This window comes from Sorex araneus, chromosome 3 (assembly GCF_027595985.1).
Source record: "Sorex araneus isolate mSorAra2 chromosome 3, mSorAra2.pri, whole genome shotgun sequence".
Taxonomy (NCBI): Eukaryota; Metazoa; Chordata; class Mammalia; order Eulipotyphla; family Soricidae; genus Sorex; species Sorex araneus.
The window spans coordinates 49,354,665-49,379,073 of record NC_073304.1 but is presented as its reverse complement, the minus strand read 5'-3'; the positions used below and the strand labels follow the sequence as shown (position 1 = coordinate 49,379,073).

The 24,409-nt window shown below is 38.7% G+C and overlaps 1 protein-coding gene across 3 annotated transcripts in view; it reads right to left on the bottom strand.

Annotated features, from left to right (window-relative positions):
• Positions 1 to 24,409, bottom strand: part of SOS2 (SOS Ras/Rho guanine nucleotide exchange factor 2) — a 114,484-nt gene that overhangs the window by 77,609 nt on the left and 12,466 nt on the right. For 2 of the 3 annotated variants that reach the window (XM_055130827.1, XM_055130828.1), the window contains exons 2-3: positions 3,154 to 3,279; positions 927 to 1,061 (exon numbers count right to left, since the gene is read on the bottom strand). In XM_055130827.1, coding sequence (XP_054986802.1) covers positions 927 to 1,061; positions 3,154 to 3,279 — 261 coding nt within the window. The remainder of the gene's footprint in view (positions 1 to 926; positions 1,062 to 3,153; positions 3,280 to 24,409) is intronic. The other variant, XM_055130829.1, reaches the window with a different exon arrangement.

The window sequence follows — 24,409 nt, the reverse complement described above, 5'->3', positions numbered from 1 at the left end:
TACCAAAGAGTTTCAAAGTCATTGTCTATCAAGAGTTTACTGCAGACAAAATAATATACACCCACCTTATTTTATAAGACACACTGAAGATGTCCACATTAAGTACAAATTAATTTTGGGGATCCATACCCAGTGGTACTCCGGTATTATTCCTGGTTCTGTGCCCAGAAAAGACCACTGGCAGTGCTCAGAGGAACCATATGCAGTGGCAAGGATTGAATCAGGTTTAGGCTCTCTGCAAAATAAGCACATTTCCTCCCATACTATCTCTCTGACCCCAATATAAATTAATTTTAAATTTGGGGGACCAGGGAAATAAAAGTCAAATGATACAGCACATGTCAAGTACCACCCAATCCCCAGTACCACTGAATATGGCCCTGGATATGAACACTGTCTGGGGTTTCCTATTTAAAAATGAAATCATTCTGAACAAAATAGTTTCTGGTACATAATAGGTTGAGAGTCATTGTCTCCTACAAAGAATCAGCCTTGGGTAAAAGTTATCAGAAGATGGCATACAGGGTCAGAAAGATAGCTCAAAGGGCTGATACACGTGCTTTGTATGCAGGAGCCCTTGGACTGACCCATAGCACCTCATAATTCCCTGATAGCTATAGAAAGCAACTCCAGAGTTTGAAGTAGCCATTGTGTCCCAAAAGGTAAAGTATCAAACCAAACACCTTCTTTAAAAAAAAAAATACAAAAAAGAAATGCTATACAAATGCATTTTTATCAATTTAAGTATTATTTGAAAGGCGATCTGATTTTATCAGACTTTTATTCTGCAATGATATTAACAAGTAAATGTGTATATGCAAGTATATACATTTACAGGTACACATCTTACCATAGATCATGCTAATATAGAGCAATACTATTAAGAAGTACTGTTAAAAAGATTTTCCCTTTTACAAAAAATTTACCTTCAATGAGGGATGAATTTTGTCCACAGGTAGTAAAAGAGAGGGATTTCTTCGTTTTCGTTTCTCTATAGCAGATTGTGCATCAGCAATAGCCCATTTATCAATTGGATGAGGAAAGGTCTTTTGGACTCGTTCCTATTCAGATCACACCAGTACTGTTATTAATAGATGTGCCCATAAATTGAAAATTCATATAATTAAACATTGTCATCAACTTAATGGTAGCAGATAATAGTAATGTACGTATTTCTGAACCTGTAGCAAATGACATTTTTGTTAAAAAGAGATCAAGAGGAGCAACAAATGGCCAAAGACAACAGAACTGGGGAGCTGGTCTATAAAAGTGAGCTTCTCTCACTTTTATAGATAGGGATGGGGGCAGGAAGGGAAGACTCTATGGGACACTGGTGGAGGAAAATGATGTCTGGTGGTAGACATGGTAGTGGACTGGTGTCAATTTTAAACTATTATTAACAGTATTATAAATCACATTGCCTCAACAAAAAGGGTCAGGGAGAGATGAATTGAACTATGGAGATTTTCCTAAATATTACAATGGATAAAGAACAAGGAACAGTTTTTGATTTGGGGGCCATGCCTAGCAGTGCACAGGAGTTATTCCTGACTGTTCAAGAGTGATCCCTGGAGGGCCTTGGGGAACCATATATAGGTTTTAGGTATCAAGCCAGGGTCAAATGCATGCTAGGCAAGAACCTTATCTCTTTCACTATTTCTCTGGCCCCAAGTAAGAAGACTTAAAACAAAATTTTAAGCATAAGTATGATTAATATTCAAATGAAAAGGCCAGGGAAATACCATACTTCACTAGATGACTGTCAGCAGCACAAAACTATCACAGCCGAGTTTTAAGACTAAAAACTAGTTTATGGCCTTTAAAAAAGCTTCACATAATGGACATATTCCACTTTTTTCAAGAAAAAAAATTATCACAAAATCTGTAATGATTATGCACTGAGAAATGGTAGTTCAAAGGGTTTGTACACAGACTTTGCATGGTGTACATCAGAGTTCCATCCCCAGCATTGAATGGTCCACCAAACACCTCTAGAAGTAATGCTGGAGATGGGAGAAGTGTCTGGGTATAAGCACCACTGGGGTCTGACCCAAAAGACAAAGAAAAGGTGGAATTAGAAAAAGGAAATAGGGGGCAGGAGCAATAGCACAGCAGGTAGTGTTTGCCTTGCATGCGGCCAACCCAAGTTCTATTCCCAGCAAACCATATGGTCTCCTCAGCACTGCCAGGGGTAATTCCTGAGTGCAGAGCCAGGAGCAACCCCTAAGCACCACTGGGTGTGACCCAAAAAGAAAAAAAAAAAGAAAGAAAGAAAAGGAAACAGTACTACTTAAAGATATAAAAACTAGCATGAAATACTGTATCAGAGACTTTGCAGTAAGATTTTTGGGGTTAAAATTATTTACTGAGTTAACTAATTACAAATACATATTACGCACTAGTAAGAGTTAACTTTTGCTAACTGTAGGGTTTCATATGTAGAGAATTTTAAAAAGAATGGATTGTATCTATTATTTTCCAAACCTCAGAATACACATTGTAAGGAAACAAGTGAGTGGCAGAGTTCAGAGTGCCTTAAGGAAACTGCATTTTCTGTTAAAAAGTAATCCAAACCTTTTAGGTCACTACTAAAGTTCATCTGATCTTGAATTCAACAAGTAATTTTCGTGGATTACTTAGAATTAAGGACAACTAATTATAACTCGGAGTTAGCAAAATTTTGTATTTTTAAAATTATAGTGTAAACTTTTAGCATATATGGGGGCCAGGGAGAGAATACAGAGGGTAAAGTGCTTGCTTTGCACTATGCAGCCAACCCCAGTTCAATCCCCAGCATGGCATATCCTGCTACCACTGCCCCCAAACAGCATAAAACAAAAAATGTTAATTGGAAGCAAAATAATACAAATATTTCTAACATATATTCCCATGAAACTGAGCATGTTCACCAAAATGAGCATATTTTTAAGAGTTTTTTTAATATATAAGAAAAACATCCTTAAGATTTATTCTTATTCACTTTGAGGTAATATTTATGCACAATAGTATAAAACATATTAAGCATAAAATTCAGTGTCATACACTTTATTTGTCTTCAGGTTTTATATAGTCAGTTATAATATCAGAGCTTTAGATGCAAAAATTAATTTATACAATGATCAGTGATTTTTGAAATTACAAAATAGTTTTTACCTCCACATCCTGAACAGTCCTTGGTTGAGCCATGCATAACTTATTAAGAAGCTGAAAAATCAGCTCTTCGATATAATAGAGAGATTCTTCATTTGCTGAAAGATTGGGATGTACTTGCTCCTGAACCTTAAAAATCAAAGTTTTGTTTTAATAACAGCCAAAATAACATTTATTGAGAAGTATTATAATCAATAAAATATAGACATAAAAATATCAAAAATGTGAAAGAAAAATTTGTATCTATTGGTCTCCATAAACTTTACTTAATCCATAAAGAAGTATTTATTAAACACTTTAGTTGTATTGTCGCTCAACAAAAATTATGACACTTTACAAATTACTGAGTTGCTTGTGACTAAGGCAGCAGTCAGATTATTTAACAATGTCATACACTCCTTATCTGTCCTCAGGTAGCTGTACTACGTCTTTTATGCTCTTTAGTTTTTTTGCTTTTGGGCCACACAGGGCTGTGCTCAGGGATTATTCCTGGCTCTGCTGTCAGAGATCACTCCGCTCTCAGAGAATACACCTGGTGGTAATTAGAGGACCATAAGTGGTGCTGGGGATTGAACCCAGGTTGGTTGCCTGCAATACAAGCACTCTATGTGCTGTACTATCTCACTGTGCACAACTATTAAATTTATTTTTTTTTCCTTTTTGGGTCACACCCAGCAATGTTCAGGGATTGCTCCTGGCTCTGCACTCAGGATTTACTCCTGGCAGTGCTTGGTGGACCATATAGGATGCCAGGGATCGAACCCGGGTCAGCCACCTGCAAGGCAAATGCCCTACCTGCTGTACTATCACTCTGGCCCCACAACTACTAAATTTCTTAAAGTTAGAAACTAGTAATGTGAATAATCAACTGGAAATAAGTATGAGAAATCAAGATATATAATATATAAATATTGTATTTTCTAGTACATGGTAGTTACGTGTTAAAAGAATGTCAGAATTAAGTATCATTTTAATTCTGTTTCTGGAGATTTATGATTTAGTATTCATAGAACTAGTAGAGCCAATTGTTAAATGTGGTGTACTATGGCTCCCCTGGAACAATATATAAAATACTTAAAGGCATATGCTTTTTTTGGGAGTTTGAGAGGAAAGGGATCAATATTTTTTGAGAGATTTTCAGAGGGTTCAAAGTAAGATTGTCAGTAATATCCTAAACTTAAAGCAAAATATCTATTAAAATGGAATAATAAATTCTGGCATATTTATACAATGGAATATACATGTAACAATAAGAAACTAGCAATGCAAAATGTGGAATTAAGAGTCGGAACAGTAATACAGCAGATAGGAAGATTGCCTGGCACACAGCTGACCCAGTCTGATCCCATCAATCCACATAGTCCACTGAGGCAGCCAGGAGTGATCCCTGAGCACAGATCCAGAATAAGTCCTGGGCACTGTTGTGTGTTGCCCAAAATTCATAATTTAAAATGTGCAATTACCTTCAAAATCATGAGATTCTATTCACAATGTTCAAGATCATACAAAATTAAACTTTGGTATGTCATCAAAGGTATCTAGAAGGTTAACTATAAACAGCAATGCAGTGATTACCATAAAATGATTATCTTCTGGTGTGTTCTATTAAAAAAGTTACATGTCAGTGTGCTGCTTTCTACCCTGATAACAGTTAAAGAAATGTTCCTTAAATTTATATTTATGCCTAATGTATTTTCTGATGCAACTATATGTTAATCATAGATAAAGTTTTAAAAAGTTGTGGGTCAGAGAGACAGTATAGTGGGTAAAGGAACTTGCCATGCAAGACCTGGGTTCAATCTTTGGCACCCCAAATGATCCCCAGAGCACCACTAGGAGTGACTGCTGAGTGCAGAGGCAGGAGCATTGCTGAGTGTAGTCCAAAACAAAACAAAAAAGAAAGAAAAATTACAGAACTGCTTAGAAATCAGAAAATCACAAGGGGAGTCAACCACACTTGGTGGTGCTCAGAAGCTATTTCTGGCTTTGTGCTTAGGAGTGAACCCTGACAGTGTTCAGGGGACCAGGTGTGATGACAGGAGTCAAACCAGGATTGGCTAAAAGTGATCACTTGTGGGGCCAGATCAATAACACAGTGGGTAGGATGTTTGCCTTGCTTGCGGCCAACCGGGTTTGATCCCAGGCATCCCATATGGTCCCCCAAGCACCGCCAGGAGTGCAGAGCCAGGAATAATCCCTGAGCATTGCCCCAAAAACAAAAATAAAAAAGTGATCATTTGCAAGGAAGTACCTTACTCCTCTTCTATCTCTCTGACCCATGAAATTATTAATAAGTGAAAAGATCCCTCCTAGTTACCAGAACATTGAATGAATTTTTTTAAATCAAAACACTGTATCCAAAGAGATTACTCTACAAACTTAGAGCAACAGCAAGAAACAGTTCATATAAAAAGAAGGCACCCCAAATGATCCCCGGAGCACCACTAGGAATGACTGCTGAGTCATTAGTCATTAGAACAGACATCAGACCAGTTCCAAATTATCAGTATTAAAACCTAGAACACAATGATTTCTAACCCAGAAGAACCTAATAAACTATTAATCCAAATATCATGGTAATGAAGACCCAACAAGGCAAAAAGATTATGGGGAGCAGGGTTTAGGGAGAAGGGAGAAAGACCATGCTCAGAGGTGCTCAGGGGCTACACTTGGTTCTATGCTCATGGACTACTCCTGGCAATGCCACCAGTATTGGGAGCTACAGATGCATGTTAGGAAAATGCCCCAAGCTTTGTACTATTTCTCTGGGCCTCTATGGTTAAAAATTTTATTTCTCATATGCTTACACTCTCATTAAGCTTCAGTAGCTTTGTAACACACTAAGAGTACAAATTTTCTTTTTAAAAAAGTGTACTAAATGAAAGCACCAATACAGAAAGAAAAGTCAAAGAATGAGTATCAAAAATGAAATGAAGGGAAATTATGAGAGTTCTACAACAGGCATAAAAGTCACCAGTTTGGGGGAGGTTTGGTGGGGATGTGGGGATGATTGGGGGGAAGGGATACTGGGAACACTGGTGGTGGAGAATGGGCACTGGTGGAGGGATGGGTACTAGATCATTGTATGACTGAAATGTAAGCAAGAAAGTTTTTAAGTCTGTAACTGTACCACACAGTGATTCATTAAAAAAATTTTTTAATATATTTTAAAAAGTCACCAGTTCAGATCAATCAGAAACCTCTGAAAAAAATGTTAGAAGTTAAAATTTAGAGATTATCTACTAGATCTAATATTCCTGACAGAATATTTGAGATAACAAGTAGATAATAAGTATGAGTTTGACTGTAGCACTGTCATCCTGTAGTTCATCAATTTGCTCAAGCAGGCACCAGTAACATCTCCATTGTGAGACTTGTTGTTACTGTTTTTGGCATATCGAATATGCCATGGGTAGCTTGCCCAGGCTCTGCTGTGCGGTCGGGATACTCTTGGTAGCTTGCCGAGAAGGACAGAAGAATCGAACCCGGGTCGGACACGTGCAAGGGAACTTACACCCTACCCGCTGTGCTATCAAGTTTGAATAAATACATAAAATATATACAAATAAAAAGACCATTAATTCCAACCAAAAACAAAAGTTTAACAAGTAAAGAAAAAGTGATTTAACTGTAAGTACTTATGCACAGCGGGTAGGGCGTTTGCCTGGCATGCAGCCGACCCAAGTTCGATTCCTCAGTTCCTCTCATAGACCCCGACAAGCTATGAAAGTATCCCGCCCGCATGACAGAGCCTGGCAAGCTACACTTGGCATATTTGATATGCCAATAACAGTAACAAGTCTCACAATGGAGACAATACTGGTGCCTGCTTAAACAAATCAATGAACAACGGGACAACAGTGCTACAGTGCTGCTTATAATCATAAGGATGTAAATTGTGAATACTTATCTAACTAAAATTAAGTTATAATTGTAGAACTAAGCAGAAGTAGTAAAAATGTATGTATAGTAAGATATATGTAATTGAGAATGAAATAGGTGTTTCTTGAGTGTAAAAATATTAAATCTGGGATGAATAGATACTACAGGCGTTAAAGTGCTTGCCATGCATGTAGCTGACTCTGGATGAATCACAGGTACTGTATATGGTCCCAGAGTACTTATGACCTCTGAGAACTACCAGAAGTAACCCCTGAATATGGAGCCAGGAGAGCCCTGAGCACCTCCAGGTATAGCCCAAAACAGAAAACAAAAATAAAACAAACGATTAAATTCTTACTCTCATGATAGAAAGTTAACAGATAATATACAAACAGAAAAATAAAGATACAAGATAAAAAAGCTGCAATATAAGCATCATTTTATCCCTTTAAACATAAAGACTAGCTTTGAACAGTTTAAAATAACAGTCTTTAAGAAGTCACAAATTTTGTACACCAGGAGGTAAAACTATTTTCCATAAAAAGCCTTATAGAGCAAGCATCTTTCATTTGCATGAATAATTTTAATAAAAACAAACTTGATCTGAAGTGAGGAAGTGGAAAAGAGGAAGAATGCATAAAACTGGAGACAGCAGAGACTACTTTTTGAAGAAATTTAGGTAAGACAAAATTTTTGTTTTATGAGTTTAAGACTCAATAAAGAATTCAAAGGGCTAACATCCAACAAACTAACCTTTAGTGTGTGTATGTATGTATATATAAGGCAGAATCTCCTGCCCCCGCACTAGGCTGTCTTCATCCAGGGGCCCCTCAGAGTGAGGCTAACTGAGTTTCCCTCCTGGCCCCAAGCAGAGCCCCAGCAGCTGAAAACCTCCAGAACCCAGCCACAGCCATGTTCAAGGCTACTCTCCACACTCTCGGATGAGCCTCACCCATGAAGGAACTGCAGAGGAACCCAGGTATGCGGGACCCGTGGCTGAGATCTCCAAGCCTGCTCAGATTGGGACTGGGTCTCCTCCACCCAGATCCCCAGTTTTCCAGTACCACAAATTGCCCCCGGCGCCATGTAATCTCATCAGTGGCCAAGATCCAGAGACTATAAAACAAAGCTCCTGGAAGAGAGCGATGTAGAATCTTGCACGCTTGCAGAGCCTGGCAAGCTACCCGTGGCATATTTGATAAGCCAAAAACAGTAACATAATGGGCCTCGTTCCCCTGACCCTGAATGCGACAGGGACGAATGGAGACATTACTGGCACCCGCTCAAGCAAATCAATGAGCAACAGGATGACAGTGATACAATGATATAGTGATATGTATTATAAACTTAAAATAGATTGTAAAGAAATAAGTATTTCCTCCTACACTCTACTTCTTTAAAATGACAACCCTTATATCTTACCATACTGGATCAATGAAATTAGCTTTTTTGGATTAATGGATTTCTACTGGATATTTACTGGATTGGTGAAATTTGAAAATATATATCTTTTTGTAACATAAAATAAACATTTAGATTAAAAGTACAGCAATAGTTTATAATGCTATTTTTTAACATTCTCCTCAGTGAAAATATTATGCATAGGATAAAATACTGGATTTAGTAAGCAAGCTACAGAGCAACTTTAACAACTGAGTATCAATGTTTCTTATACCAAACTCCTTCAAGTCACTGAAGACATGAAAGTCATAAAAACAAATATACAGAGCCAGAATACAGTACAAGAGGTTAAGGCACTTGCCTTGTAGGCAGTCAAACCAGGTTCAATTCCCAGCACCACATAGGAGCCCTCCCCAATAGTGACCCTTAAGCGTAGAGCCAGAAGTCCTGAACACAGCTGGTTATGACCCCAAAACAAACAAAACAAAATATACATACACAGAAAGTATCAAAATCTCACCCATAAATACTTAACATCAAGATGACAAGAAAGATAGCTATGCTTTGCAATTCTGTAATGCATACCATCTCAGCATCAAGGAGACAGTAAACATAAATTACCACATCAGGACAAATTTACCTATCGTATTTTTCTGAAAGACTAGTCAGAAAAAGAGCAATTAAAATAATTTTCTGTCTTTAACAGTAGATTAACAAGTCAGACCTGTATTTTAGTTACACCATATTTTCAAATTGCCAGAAGGTATCCCTTGCACACACTGTAAACAGAATAGTCACAATACTATATTATAGATCTACATATATAGACACAGACAAAAGCATTCAATTTATTTCCTAATCTGAGAGCCTAGATTTAACAAGTTTTAGAAATGTTATTTCATTTTGAAAAGTTTTATTTTTCAGGTCTCCATGTTCATAATCAAATGAAAAATATGGCTAGAGCTATTTGTTCAATCAACTAACTACTTATATTTCTGATATAATGTAGTAATAAGCAAATCTCTTTGGCTATATAGTCATACATTTATTTAAGCTGAGTTTTTCATTCTATTACAAAGATTTCTGCAAGGATACAAATGTCTCAAACATCAATAAAGAATACTAGGAGAAAAAAATACTAGGAGATTATTTTACTATGAAAGAGCTAAAAATCAGAGCCCAGCACTTGACTCAATGCACACAACATGCACATACGAGGCTACAAGGCTATGGGTTCAAGCTATCTGGGTTCAAGCTGAAAGCACCACATGACCCCTTGAGCCTCCTGGAATGAAGCACCCAGGAAAATGGCCCCAGACCCCAAGGCACCAGCAGATATGACCCCCCCCAACCATACAAAGAGGAATTAAAATTCAATGTAAAAAGCAAAGGCAATAAATTTCATTCTGAAAATATACACAAATAAGTATAATATACTGATGATAAAAATTTGAAGTCCTAAATAAATGAAAAAGATAAACTTTGGCTCAGAAGAGTCAATATTGTTAAAAATGTCAATTCCTTGGCTTGCTCTTCAAGCCCCTGTTCTCCTTGAACACTATCTTGTCTCTTGCTTGTCTGTTTCTTTGTTTGCTTATTTCTACTCTGGAGAAGACTTTGTTCTCTCTTGAATGTGTAGTTTTCTTTTTCCCTCCCCTCACATATTTCTAAGTTTCAATAAAAACTCTTGCTTCACAAAAAAAGTCAATTCCTCTTAAATCACAACAATTTCTAGTAGAAAGTAATATACTTATTTTTAATTCTTACAGAAATACAAAGATCCTAGTACAACTAAAACAACTGTGAAAAATAAACAAGGGACCAGGAAATGACTCAGTATCTAACAAGTGTGGACCCTGAATTCAATTACCAGAGCCACCTAGAGTGTGTCATACAAGGTCCTGACCTGACAACTGTTCTCTGAGACCCAACAACTAAGGTGTTGCTGAGACCATTGCAACTAAAAGGACATTTAAGCACCAGGGCAGTAGTGCAACCACTGGAAAGTGTCGGAGCATCACAACAAACCCCAGCAAAAGTGGGAGCCCCCTGATGACTGCAATAACAACAGAGGGAAGGGGAAAAATACAAATAAATAAATAACTTTTTGAGTTAAAGGGCTAAAACATCTCAAGAATCTTTATAGCTACAGTAACAAAACAGTGGTACTGAAGTAAAAATGGACAAAGAGATCAATGAAACTTAATAGGGGTTTCAGAAATAAGACCACACATATATAGGAGCTGGAGAGATGTTACGGGTGGCAAGGCACTAGCCTTGCACATTCCACCATGAATGATCCCAGAGTACAGAGCCAGGAGTAAACCCTGGGCACTGCTGGGAGCAGCCAAAAATAAAAAATAAAAAACAGAAAGACCCCATATACATTAAAGACCATTTTTTTAGCAAAGGAAGATATCACTGTCACTGTCATCTTGTTACTCATTGATTTGTTCAAACGGGTACCAGTAACATCTCCATTGTGAGACTTGTGTTACTGTTTTTGACATATCAGATACGCCACGGGTAGCTTGCCAGGCTCTGCCGTGCGGGCTCGATACTCTCGGTAGCTTGCCGGGCTCTCCGAGAGGGGCAAAGGAATTGAACACGGTCGGCTGCATGAAAGGCGAACGCCCTACCGCTGTGCTATCGCTCCAGTCCCTAGCAAAGGAAGATATAAAGTAAAAAATTAAAGTATAAACAAAGTATCTCATCAGATGATACTTAAAAATGAACTTGCATAGGTAATAGATCTAAAAGTAAATCCTAGAACTATAAAATTTCTAGAAGAAAAAGCAGAAGAAAAAATTTGTAGCCATGAGTTAACTAGGTAGTTTTAAGATATGACACTAAAGGCACAGTCTCTATAAAAATAATGAATTACGGTGGATGTCATAAAAAATTAAAATTTTTTTGATATCCATTTTAAAATATCAAGAAAATAAGACAAGCTACAGATAAGAAAAATCTCTTTGTAGAACATATACCTGTAAAATATCTTTATTCAGACATAAAATAACTCTCAAAACAACAGAAAACAACAAAAATGGACAAAAAATGTCTATGAGTCAAAGTGATAGTATAGTGGGTTGAGCTCAAAGCCAGAAGTAAACCCTGAGCACCGCCAGGTGTAGCCCCAAAATTAAAAAAAAAATTTTTTTAAAAATGTCTTAAAATAGATGAATGGTAAATAAGGACATAAAAGATGTCCAACATGATCAGTAGGAAAATACAAATAAAAACTACAAGATACCAGCATATCCCATTAGAATGGTTTAAATTAAATTAATACTAAGTGTTGGCAGGAGAAAATTAGAACTATCATACGTTGCTGGTAGAAATGTAGAACTTAACAAGGGTTTTAATGGAAAAAAGCTTGATAATTATTTTTTTGTAACACCAAAGTATTACAGATTTATTAACCAATAAACATTGGTATAGCTTCACCATGGATTACTACTGAGCAACTAAACAATGAATTATTGATACACACAACAGCATATGTGAATCTTTAAATATGATGAGTGAAAAAAATACCAAAAAAAAAGTATAAACTATTTTATCCATTGCTGCAAAATTTACCAAAAAAAGGGCACTCCATACTTATGGAAAATGATTACTTCGGATGAGAAATTGATGTCTTTTATTACTACATATCTATATAAAAACTTATCAAGCTGTGTGTGTGTGGGGGGGGAGAGAGAGAGAGAGAGAGAGAGAGAGAGAGAGTACTTGTGTGTGTGTGTATTGTAGTTGTGAAGCCATAGCTGGTGAAAGTCAGAGCTTACTCCTTCTGTGTTCAGTGATCATTCCTGATGTTTTAGGGAGGAAGACCATATGTGGTGCCAGGAATAAAACTCGGTTTGGCCATGTGTAAAAGCAAGTGCCTTAAGCCCTGTACAGTTGCTCTGGCCTCATAGCAGATTTATTAATTTATTTAGAATGTGCCAGTGATCAAACCCAAAGTCTCACACATGCAAGGCAATTATTCTGCTGATGAGCTATATCCCCCAGTCTACTCAAACTGTTTACTTTAAATATGTGTATTGGGGCCAGAGCTGGGGGTCAGGAGTATATGCAAACCTGTCCATCCAAGCAAGACAGTATGCCCTAAAGGTTCACAGACCCCAGGCATAGTGGTATGATCCTGGGGTACGCTAGCACCTCTGGGCCCAAGTAATGCCACATCACCATGCCCTAAGCATTCAACTGTCATTTCCACTTGGCTAAATACTGCTGAGAATAGTTCTGGGGGTTCATAAGATGCCCCCTCACTCAAATATGTGCAGTTCATTCACTATCAATTATATTCCAAATAAAATGAAAGTAATATAAAAAATTCTAAGATAACATCTTCCTGATCAGGATACATAACAAAAAAATTCAGCCACAAATTGTACACTATAATAAAATCATTTAAGTCAGGAATCATGGCCAGAGAGACAGTACACTAGGTAGGGTGCTTGCTTTGCATGCAGCCAACTCGGGTTCAATTCCCAGCTCCATCTATGGTTCTGTGAACCTACCAGGAGAGATCACTCAGCACAGAGCCAGGAGTAAGCCCTGAGCATCTCAGGGAGAACCCTCCCACCGTGATTTTATAAAAAGGATCAGGAATCATTTATTACCTATTTAGTTTACTATTTCCCAATTTTCTTAGTTCTAATACAAATAACCTAGCACCATATCATATAAAGAAAGCACTAAGTAAACACTTGTTAAATAAATACATATGATAAATCTAAGAAGAGAGCCACAGCTGCAGACCCCATGCCATTCTGGGTGTCATCTGGGGCACCCTGGAGGGGGGCAGTTGAGTCCCAACTCCCACCTCAAAAGAGCCCTGGAAGCCTAAAACCTCCAGAACCCTATCACCACCATGCTCACAGCCAATCTCCACAGGCCCAGGATGAGCCTCATCTGAGAATGCATCTGCTGAAAAACTCAGGTATCAAGTTTTGTGACTCTCATGGGAGTCAGGAAAGGAGGACACTCCCCTCCCCCCAGCTTCAGCCCCATCTCCCTGTTCTTCTAGGAGTCTGGCAGTCACACCCACGAATTGCCTCTGTGACATATAAACTCATTAACGGCCACGATCCAGAGACTCACAAACAAATTTCAAAAAAGAGCCACAAGCTGCAGAGATGCCTCCTGACTCCAAAGTCACCATCCAGTTAAAAATTTAAGTCCAGCTGTATTACGCTATTTAAAATTTTAGAATTCTTGGAGTGACAGCTCATACTCTACACCACTGATGTACCAAGAGTAGCACAGCACATTTGATGGAGTGTAAAGTAGAAAGCAACTGATCTCATCCCAATTTAAAAAAAAAATAGTAGCACACAAAGGTTCAACCTATAGTAACATGTTAGTAATCTCTTATACAAGCGTTTAATGGTTCCAGGGTGAGATACAACAACCTTCACACACTTTTTTGGGGATCATTTTCACAGATTATTCATAACAAGCAATACAAAATAAATTATTTAGGATCCGTTTGGGGGGCAGGCTTGGGTGGTGGCAGGACAACTGGAAATAATGGTGATGCGAAGGTATAATAATGGTGCAATTGGTGTTGGAATATTGAATGTAATAATTATGCAAAAGTTAAAAATAAATAAATACATTTAACAAATGACCAGGATGATGATGTGGGAGTCAATCCTACCATTCCCTAGACTTAAAATACTAGAATGGAAAGTAAAAAATTATGGGGTATTTCTCCAATCCCAGCACCAACAAGCACAGCCTAAAAAAAATGAGAAAAAAAATAAAAGAAACTATGGGGCATAAATAGAGAGAGTCACAAATAGTGCAATATTGGTTGTTGTTTGGGGGCAATACCTGGTGATATTCAGAGGCTACTTTCAGTTCTGCACTCAGGGAAAATCTGGTGTAGGGAACAGAATCTAAAACTGGAAGCAAACTTACACTCAGCAGATTTAACTATCTCTTCAGCCTTTATGAGATGCCAACCTGATGACCTCTCAAGTCCTGGCTGAAAACAGCTCTGATGGAAGTCGAACTGCTCTCACTTTTCTAGTAATATACCCTGAGGGCAAATCCCTGAGAATAGCTCCACCCACAGTAAACACTGAGCTAGCAGGGGTCAGAGAGATAATTATCAAGAGTGCTTCCAACAGACAGACCCATTTCACAACTCTGTCAGTCCGCATCTGACTGCTCATAATCAAGTCATCCCTACAGAGAAAAAGTATGCAATGGAGCTACCAAAGAATAACCACTAGCAAGGAGGCCCTATTGCCTGCTATGCTCTTAGTCAGTCCACATGGTCAGTAACTCATAGTCAGCAAAACTGCTTTTGGCCAACCCTAGAATATATATGTGCTCTAGAACCTACTGGGACTGAGATCCTAGCTTTCTCTTAAACCCGCCCTGGCAAGAACTTCCCAGTCACAACTCAAGGTCATCTTGATAGAGGATGCCTAGTGGCTACTGGAAACTGGCAACCTTGAGCCACCAGTCACAGCCAGGCATTCAAACTCAGAGCCACAGTTGGGGTCAAGTATCTGTGACTGCAAATTGCTGACTATCAACTAGCTTGCTTAAATACAGACTTCAGTCCTGCCCAGGCCTTCTTGGAGCATCACATATACTAGGAAGATAAAGGAACTCATCAAAGGATCAGAAGAATAGCCTGAAAAGTAGTCCTAATACAACTGAATAACGGGAGCTGAACAATAGCCTGGAAAGTAGTCCTAATACAACAGAATAACGCAAGCTACCCAAAAAAGACTTCAAAGCAACAATTCCATGATGTTCATAAAATGAAGAGATGAATGGAAGAGAACTTAGGCAAAGGTCTACCTAAATACAGAGAGAAAGTATGGAAAAGTCCAAATAGAAATCACAGAGCTAAAGAATACAGCAGCTGAACTAAAGCAAGAAGCCAAACTCTGAATCAGTGAGCTCACAGACATAGCAGTGAAATCCATCCAAACAGACTAGCAAAAAGAATTAAAAACAATGAGGACAGAAAAGAAAGTACAAAGATTTAAGTGCTTGCCTAGCATGTGCCCAACCCTAGTTTGTTTCCCAGCACTGCATATGTCCCTCAAGCACTGATGAGTGATTCCTCAGCACAGAGCTAAGAGTAAGCCCTAAGATTCTTATTCATATTCAATCTTATTCAATTTGTTGGTAGGAACGCTGACTGGTACAGTTCTTTGGAAAACAATATGGGCATCCCTCAAAACCCTAGAATTCTAATTTCCATGTAACCCAGCAATATAACTTATGGAAATATATATGGGGGCCCAAAAACTCACTGCAGAAAAGCCATCTGCATGTCTGTATTCATTGCAGCACTCTTCACAATAGCCAGAATCTGGAAACAAACTGAGTGCCCAAAACAGATGACTGGATCAATAAACTATGGTACAATGGACTACTACACAGACACCAGGAAAAATGAAGGCATGAAATTCTCATATTAATGGATGGACACGGAGAGTGAAATAAATCAGAGGAGAGGGACAGAATGATTGCATTCATTTGTGGGATATATATGTATATATGTGTGTGTGTGTATATATATATGTGTATATATATATGATATAGTATAAGACTAATACTCAAAGACAATAGAAACAAGGGCCAGGAGGACTGTCCCACAGTTGGAAGCTTGTTACAAGTGGTGGAGAGGGAAGGGCAGTAGTAGCACTGTAGCACTATAGCACTGTCGTCCTGTTGTTCATCAATTTGCTCAAGCAGGCACCAGTAACGTCTCCATCGTGAGACTTGTTGTTACTATTTTTGGCATATCGAATATGCCACGGGTAGCTTGCCAGGCTCTGCCATGCAGGTGCAATACTCAGTAGCTTGCCAGGCTCTCCAAAAGGGATGGAGGAATCAAACCCGGGTCGACCGAGTGTAAGGCAAATGCCCTGCCCACTGCGCTATCGCTCCAGTCCACTATGACAGCGATAGCTGGATATGATCACTCTGGACAAGATGTGAGTGCTAAAAGTAGATAAAGGGGTAAACATAATAACTTTTAAGTACCTGTATTAGAAACCATAGTCCCATAGTGAGAGAGAGAGAGAGAGAGAGAGAGAGAGAGAGAGAGAGAGAGAGAGAGAGGAAAATGCCTGTCACAGAGGGGTTGGGGGTGTAGGTGGGAACTGGGGACATTGGTGGTGGGAAATGTACTATGGTGAAGGAAGGGAAGGGTGTTGGAACACTGTATGACTGAATCCAACCATGAACAACTTTGTAATTGTGTATCTCACTATGATTCAATTAAAAAAAAATTATAAGTCCTCTGTGTAACCCAAATCTGTATCAAATACCACCACCTCCCATACTCAATAAGGATAATACAAAAACTAGGTAAGATGGTCCAATACCAAGAGAAGGATCACGTGTCGCGGGGGTTCTGAGTGAGGAATTTGAAGAAATAAAAGCTGAGTATTTACCCAATCTGAGAAGGCAATTAGCCAGCCAGATTTAGGAAGCTCAGAGTTCCAAGCTAAATAATCTGAATAGATGCCCATGACACATTATAATTAACTGGCAAAACTCAAAGAAGACCAGGGGGCCGGACATGAGACTGATAAATACAGTCCCTACCGCTCTGCACCCTGAGACCCTCTGTGCTGCACGGCCTCCAGTCCACTGCAAGCAAGGGTATGCAAGCACTGCAATTGTGTGACCCCTAGTGAGAATGACAATCAGAATACACAGGAACAAAACTAAAAGAAGTATGAATTCTCAGCAAACATTTGTGCAAGCACCACAACTAAGTATGTGAACCCAACCGACACCATAAGTAGCTGTGTGAACACCAGAGTCAGACATGTTTGTCACCCCATCACCATAACAATAACAAAGGGGAGGACCAATAAAATTAAGTGCTATGTGCTATTTTTTTAAAATAAAAGATTAAGAATTCTAAAAGCATCAAGAGAAAAAAGCAAAGCACCGTATTTATTTATTTTTTTTTATTGAATCGCCATGACAAAAGTTACAAAGCTTTCAGGTTTAAGTCTTAGTTATACAATGATCAAACAGCCATCCCTTCACCAGTGCACATGTTCCACCACCAAGAACCCAAGTATACCTCCCATCCCACCCCCATCCCCCGCCTGTGTGGCTGATGATTTTCACTTTAGTCTCTGTTTACTTTGATTACATTCAATATTTTGACAGAAAACTCACTATTATTATTTGGAATTTTCCCCCAACAATCAGACCTGCCAAAAAGGCATCATTTGATAATTTGTTATCCATTGATGAGAATGAAAAGCATATGAGATCACATGGCCACACAGTTTTGGATTTCTGGTATTTTAGTAATTAAGTCCAGAGAAATTTCTGCCAGAAGTCGTGTCACTGCAAGCTCGTACCTCTGTTAGTGGGCTCTAAAAAATGGCGGTTGCCACATCTCCGCCACCAGTAAAAGGAAAGTCCGAAGGACAAAAACCTTTCCCTTCCTGCAGAGGCACAAGGCCGAAGCTTAGTTCACAGTCTAGAGGCATTTCTGCAAAAAGCCACTGGGTTCCAAAATAGTTAGCGGGCCTCCGGGATCATGGTCATTCAGGAGCGGAGGAGCTGTTCGTGTGGGGCTGCTCAGAGTCTCATCTGGGCCAAAGCATCATATTTATGAACCCTCTTACAGCTATTAAATGACCAAAAATTAATAATAGTAAAAAACCAAAACTAATGCAAAATACAATTTTAAAAAATTTTAATGATAAAATTGACCTTCTCTGTTAAAAATATTTTTTTGTTTTGTTTTGTTTTGGGGTCACCCTCAGCGATGCACAGGGGTTACTCATAGTTCTACACTCAGGAATTACTCCTGGTGGTGCTGAGGGGTCCATATGGGATGCTGGGATTCGAACCCAGGTTGGCCGCGTGCAAGGAAAACGCCCTACCCGCTGTGCTATTGCTCCAGCCCCAGTTGTTGAAAATATTTTAGGACTATTCTTTTTTTTTTTTCTTTTTGGGTCACACCCAATGATGCTCAGGGGTTACTCCTGGCTTTGCATTCAGGAATTATTCCTGGCAGTGCTTGGGGGACCATATGGGATGCTGGGGATCGAACCCGAGTCGGCCGCGTGCAAGGCAAACGCCCTACCCGCTGTGCTACCGCTCCAGCCCCCAGGACTATTCTATTTACTTTGTTTGGATAAGTTTTAGCAGTCTGTAGTTTTTAAGGAATAGGCTTACTTCATCCAAGTTGCCTTTTGGTTTTGTATTTTTGGTGGTTTTGTTTTTGTCATATGGGCCACACCCAGCAATGCTCAGGGGTTACTCTTGGCTCTGCACTCAGAAATCACACCTGATGGGCATGGTGATCATATGTCAGTGATTGAACACATGTTAACCACATGCAAGGCAAGTACCCTACCCTCTATACTATCTCTCCAGTCCTTCATTCAAATTTAAGAAGTTGTGTTCATGGACCAAACACTCCTGAAATTCATATGGAACAACAACCCCCCACAAATAGCCAAAGCAATTCTTGAAAAAAAGAAGATGGAATACATCACCTTCCCAACCTCAAACTCTACTCCAAAGCGGTCATAACTAAAACAGCATGGAATTGAAACAAAGGCAGAGCAGAGCTGCAGACCAATGGAAAAGGGTGGAATATCCTTACACACACCCTCAAATATATGATCATCAAATCTTTGATAAAGGAGCAAGAAATGTGAAGTGGAGCAAGGAAACAAATGGAGCTGGAAAAACTGGATGCCTACATGCAAAAAAAAAAAAAAAAAGGGCTAAGACCTCTACCTAACACCATGCACAAAAGATCAAAATGGATTAAAGACCTCAACATCAGACCAGAATCCATAAGGTACATTGAAGACAAGGTCATCAAAACCCTCCATGACATTGAAGCTAAAGGTATCTTTAAAGATGACATGCCACTGACCAAGAAGTGGAAACAGATAAACAAATGGGACTATCTTAAAACTAAGACGCTTTTGCACCTCAAAAGATACCGTGACCGGAATACAAAAATAATCTACACAATGGGAAAGGATATTCACCCAATACCCATCTGATAAGGGGCTGATATCAAGGATGTACAAGGCACATGTTAAACTCTACAAGAAAACATTCAACCCCATCAGAAAATGGGGTGATGAAATGAACAGAAACCTTCTCAAAAAAGAAATACAAATGGCCAAAAGGCACATGACAAAATGCTCTTCATCACTAATCATCAGGATCAAAACAACAATGTGATACCATCTCACACCACAGAGACTGGCACACATCCTAAAGAACAAAAGCAACCAGTGTTGGCAAGAATGTGGGGAGAAAGGAACCCTCCTTCACTGCTGCTGGGAATGCTAACTGGTTCAACCCTTTTGGAAAATCGTATGCTTCTCAAAAAAAAGAAACTGAGCTCCCATTTGACCCAGCAATACCACTTCTGGGAATATATCCCGGAGAGGCAAAAAAAGTATAGCAGACATGACATTTTCACTTGTATTTTCATTGCAGCACTGTTTAAAATGGCCAGAATCTGGAAAAAACCCGAATGCCCAAGAACAGATGACTGGTTAAAGAAACTTTGGTACATCTACACAATGAAATACTATGCAGCTGTTAGAAAGGATGAAGTCATCAAATTTGCATATAAGTGGATCAACATGAAAAAGTATCATGTTAAGTGAAATTAATCAGAAACAGAGAGACAAGACAGAAAGATTGTATTCATTTGTGGAATATAAAGTAAGAGAATGGGAGACTTACACAGTAGAGATGAATACTAGGAGGATTCCTTTAAGGCTTGGAAGTTGGTCTCATAAGCTGGGGGAAAAAGGCAGCTCAGACACAGAAGGGACCACCAAATAAAGGGTGCTTGGAGGGCCCTCTTGGGATGGGAGAGGCATGCTGAAAGTAGACTAATGATGGCGACTTAATACCTTTACTGCAAACCACAATACCCAAAAGGAGTGAGAGAGAGAAAAAGGGAATGCCCTGCTAAGAGGTGGGGTGGGGTGGGGTGGGGTGATGGGAGGAACACTGGGATCACTGGTGGTGAATGGGCACTGGTGGAGGAACGGGAACTCACACATTGTATGACTGAAATATAAGCACGGAAGTTTGCAAATCTGTAACTACACCTCATGGTGATTCATTAAAATAGCACTGTAGCACTGTCGTCCTGTTGTTCTTCGATTTGCTCGAGGGGGCACCAGTAATGTCTCCATTGTGAGACCTGTTACTGTTTTTGGCATATCAAATATGCATATCAAAACCCTGGTAGCTTGCCAGGCTCTGCCGTGTGGGCAAGATACTCTCGGTAGCTTGCCAGGCTCTCTGAGAGGGATGGAGGAATTGAACCCGGGTCAGCTGCATGCAAGGTAAACGCCCTACCCACTGTGCTATTGCTCCAGCCCAATCTCAAAAGAACTGTCTTACTAATTTTTTTTCTCAATTTGTCTATTCTCAACTTTGATTTCTGCTCTTATATTCCTAGTTTCATTTTTTTGTTCTTGTTTAAAATGGAGCTTATTGTGCTCTTCCTTTTCTAGATTCTTCTCTTTTTTTGTGTTTGTTTTTTTTTTTTTTGTTTTGGGGCAACCAGGGTTTACTCCTAGCTCTGCATTCAGCAATTACTCCTGGGGGTGCTTAGGGTACCATATAGGGTGCCAGGGATGGAACCCAGGTTGGCCGCTTTCAAGGCAAACACCCTACCCATTGTACTATGTCTCTGGCCTCCTGAATTATATTTTTAAACTAATAAAAATAAATATAAAACAAAATATGCTAACAAATTGTATACTCCTGCCTACAAATTTAGTTCATGTTGCTACTTTCCCTGTCTTTTTCTCACCACTAGCATACAGTTTTCCTTCAAATAAAAAAAAAAAAAACTTAATATTAAGTCCCAAAAATATGCCCTATGATTTTCTCACACTATGTCTTTATTATTACAAACAACTGGAATGCCTTCTCAAAATTTTTATTTTGGGAGAGGAGTCATTTGCAATCCCATGCATATTAAGCCTCACCTTATCAGGAATAGTTAAGTCCAAAAATCCTTTCCTGTGATCTCTTACTCTTCTGGAGTACCAGAAGCCTTTTCCTCTTTAACTACTCATGCAATTCTTACCACACCCTTCTAAATTGTTTAAACAAAGAGAGTATGTCTCTAATGATGCTATAGTTAAAAAGGACTTGGGGACATGTGGTCAAAGGATCTGCTCTAACTCCAGATGTTTAATTACTATTTTTTTTTCTTAAGACCGGCTAAGTCAACTAACATCCTAAATCTTAAATATATGAACTGGTTGTAACTGCAATGCTACTGATAGCAGTATTAAGGTACAAAACAAAAGAACCTGTGAAGAACAAAAACTGTAAAGTGACAGTCAATAAATATTTATAATTGGGGGATAAAAGGGTTATCCCCTTAAATATAAGGGATAAATACATGGGATCAGAAAGACAGTATAGAAGGTAAGGCAAGGCACTTGCCTTGCATTCAGCTGCGTGACAGCCATCTTGGTTCCATCGCTTTGAGTTATCTTTCTGGTAAAAGCATCTGATTTTTTTTTTTTTTTTGGCTTTTTGGGTCACACCCAGCGATGCTCAGGGCTTACTCCTGGCTTTGCACTCAGGAATTACTCCTGGCGGTGCTCGGGGAACCATATGGGATGCCGAGGATCAAACCCGGGTCGGCCGCGTGCAAGGCAAACGCCCTACCCGCTGTGCTATCGCTCCGGCCCAAGCATCTGATATTTTGACCCTCTGAATGCAATCTATTAAATCACCTCATAGGTCAGTGAAGTAAGATAACTTTTAATTTGCTGAGCAGCCATTTTGAAGTCCCTGTGCTAGGATCCCAGTGTCTAAACTAAGTACTGTAATTAATAAATTGAATGCTACCCAGTCCTCACATTCTAGGATCATTATTATTTTATTTTTTGCTTGTTACTACAGACATTCTTTATGGGAAAACCAGAAAAAGTGATAAAAAATAAATGTTTTGTTCAAAGCTTAAGACTGCCATAAAAACACTCATGTTCTTTAACACATGCTGTATTTAATTTTATTGAACTTCACAGATACCATATTTTAGATACTGTGTCTGGTGCCATCTTTCTAATAGTTCAGATGATGAAATAAAAGTACTTTTTAATTAAGGCATGTGAATTTTTAGGATTTATAATGTTATTGCACATTGAACAAACAGTAGTGTGATGTGACTATCAATTTTATATGCTCTGGGAAACCAAAACATTTGCATTACTCCCCTTACTATGATATTTGCTTTACTATGATGGTCTAGAGCTGAACTTACAAAATCTCCAAGGTAATACCTGACAATCAAAATTACTGCATGAGGGGCTAGAGAGATGGTGTAGTGGGTAGGGCACTTGTCTTGTACATGGCTGACCCTACCTAGTTCAATATCCCAGCATTCCATATGGTCCCCCAAACACTACCAGGAGTAATTCCTGAGTGCAGAGCCCTGAGAATCACCAGATGTGGTTCAAAAACCAAACAAAAAACAAATATAAGCACTATTCCAGAAAGAACTTCTTGACAAGGTGACTAACTGCACCTTAGGAGTAAACCAGGCTCCCTTTCCCATCTCTCCTTCATAAATCTCATTTTACTAAAGAAAGCCAGATCTCTGACTTATCCTGTATTTCTTTGTGTTTTAGTGCCCTCAGATGTAATAAAAAATTAACTCTAGGCTAGACCAAAGAAATAATTAATATTTTTCATTTCAGTATCTTGTTTCTTCCATACTTTACTGTCAAAAAATAGACCCTGCTGAGGGGAAAAAGGTCCTAAGAACAATGAAAGTGCAATAATACGCTATTTAAATCACAAGAAAAAATTAGAAGAAAGTTTTCAGATCTTATTTATCTAACATTTAGATTTAGACAATAACTCATGTATTACATTCATTTGAACTAAAAAATCAAAACAGATTTTGTCTGAAGATAAATATTAAACTGGTCAGTTTTAAGTGATAGTCAATAAACATTTACTATTAAATATAAAGTATATATTAATTATATTAAACATATTTAATAATATTAAAGCTGACCTTCAGTTTTAATAAGTATTAAAACTGACCTTACCAATTATATTATATGGTGGTTATTTTTAATAAAGCAGGCAGAATTCTAAAATGATTCCCAAGATTCTCTCTACCTGATTGGAGCTGGGCATGAATATGATATGAATGTGAATATGACAGGACATCACCATCGGGATCTAGGTTCCATATATAGCAAAGGTTACTCAAGTCCTTAGTTGACTTTGAGTTCAACAAAAGGGCTTGATCTAAATGCGGTGAGACTTGAAAAGAGGATCTGGAAGCAGAAAAGAAGAACATCATGTACATTCCTGATGAATGCAAAATAAGCAAACACATGTTACAAGCAGGATCATGACAAGGAATGGAGACATCTCTAGCAACTGAGGACTTTAGATGAACTATCACAAAAACTGACTGCATCAAAAATTATATGTGCCCTGAAGAGGGTCCCAAGTCTTAGATGAGATGGTGGTCTCAGGAAAAACTTTGATTTCTATCTTGTGACACCTTATGCAAAGAATCCAGCTAAGTCGACTTAGTCATATCTGGACTTCATCTCCTAAGCACCTACTATAAGAGCACCTTTGAGCAAAGAGCCATCCATAGTATTTGAGCACCACAGGATGCTGTCCCCCACCCCCTACCCCAGAGCAAAACAAAACAAAAAAGTGACAGGCTAAAAAAAAAAAATCATTGGAAGCTGCAGTGATAGCACAGCAGGTAGGGCATTTGCCTTGCATGCGGTTGACCTGGGTTCAATTCCCAGCATCCCATATGGTCCCTCAAGCACCCCCAGGAGTAATGCACAGGTAACCCCTGTGCATCACTGAGTGCGACCCAAAAACAACAACAACAACAAAAATCATTAAACACTCTCATGGCTAAGATGTAGTAAAATTAGTATTGTTTTTAACTTTCCAATCTGAATAT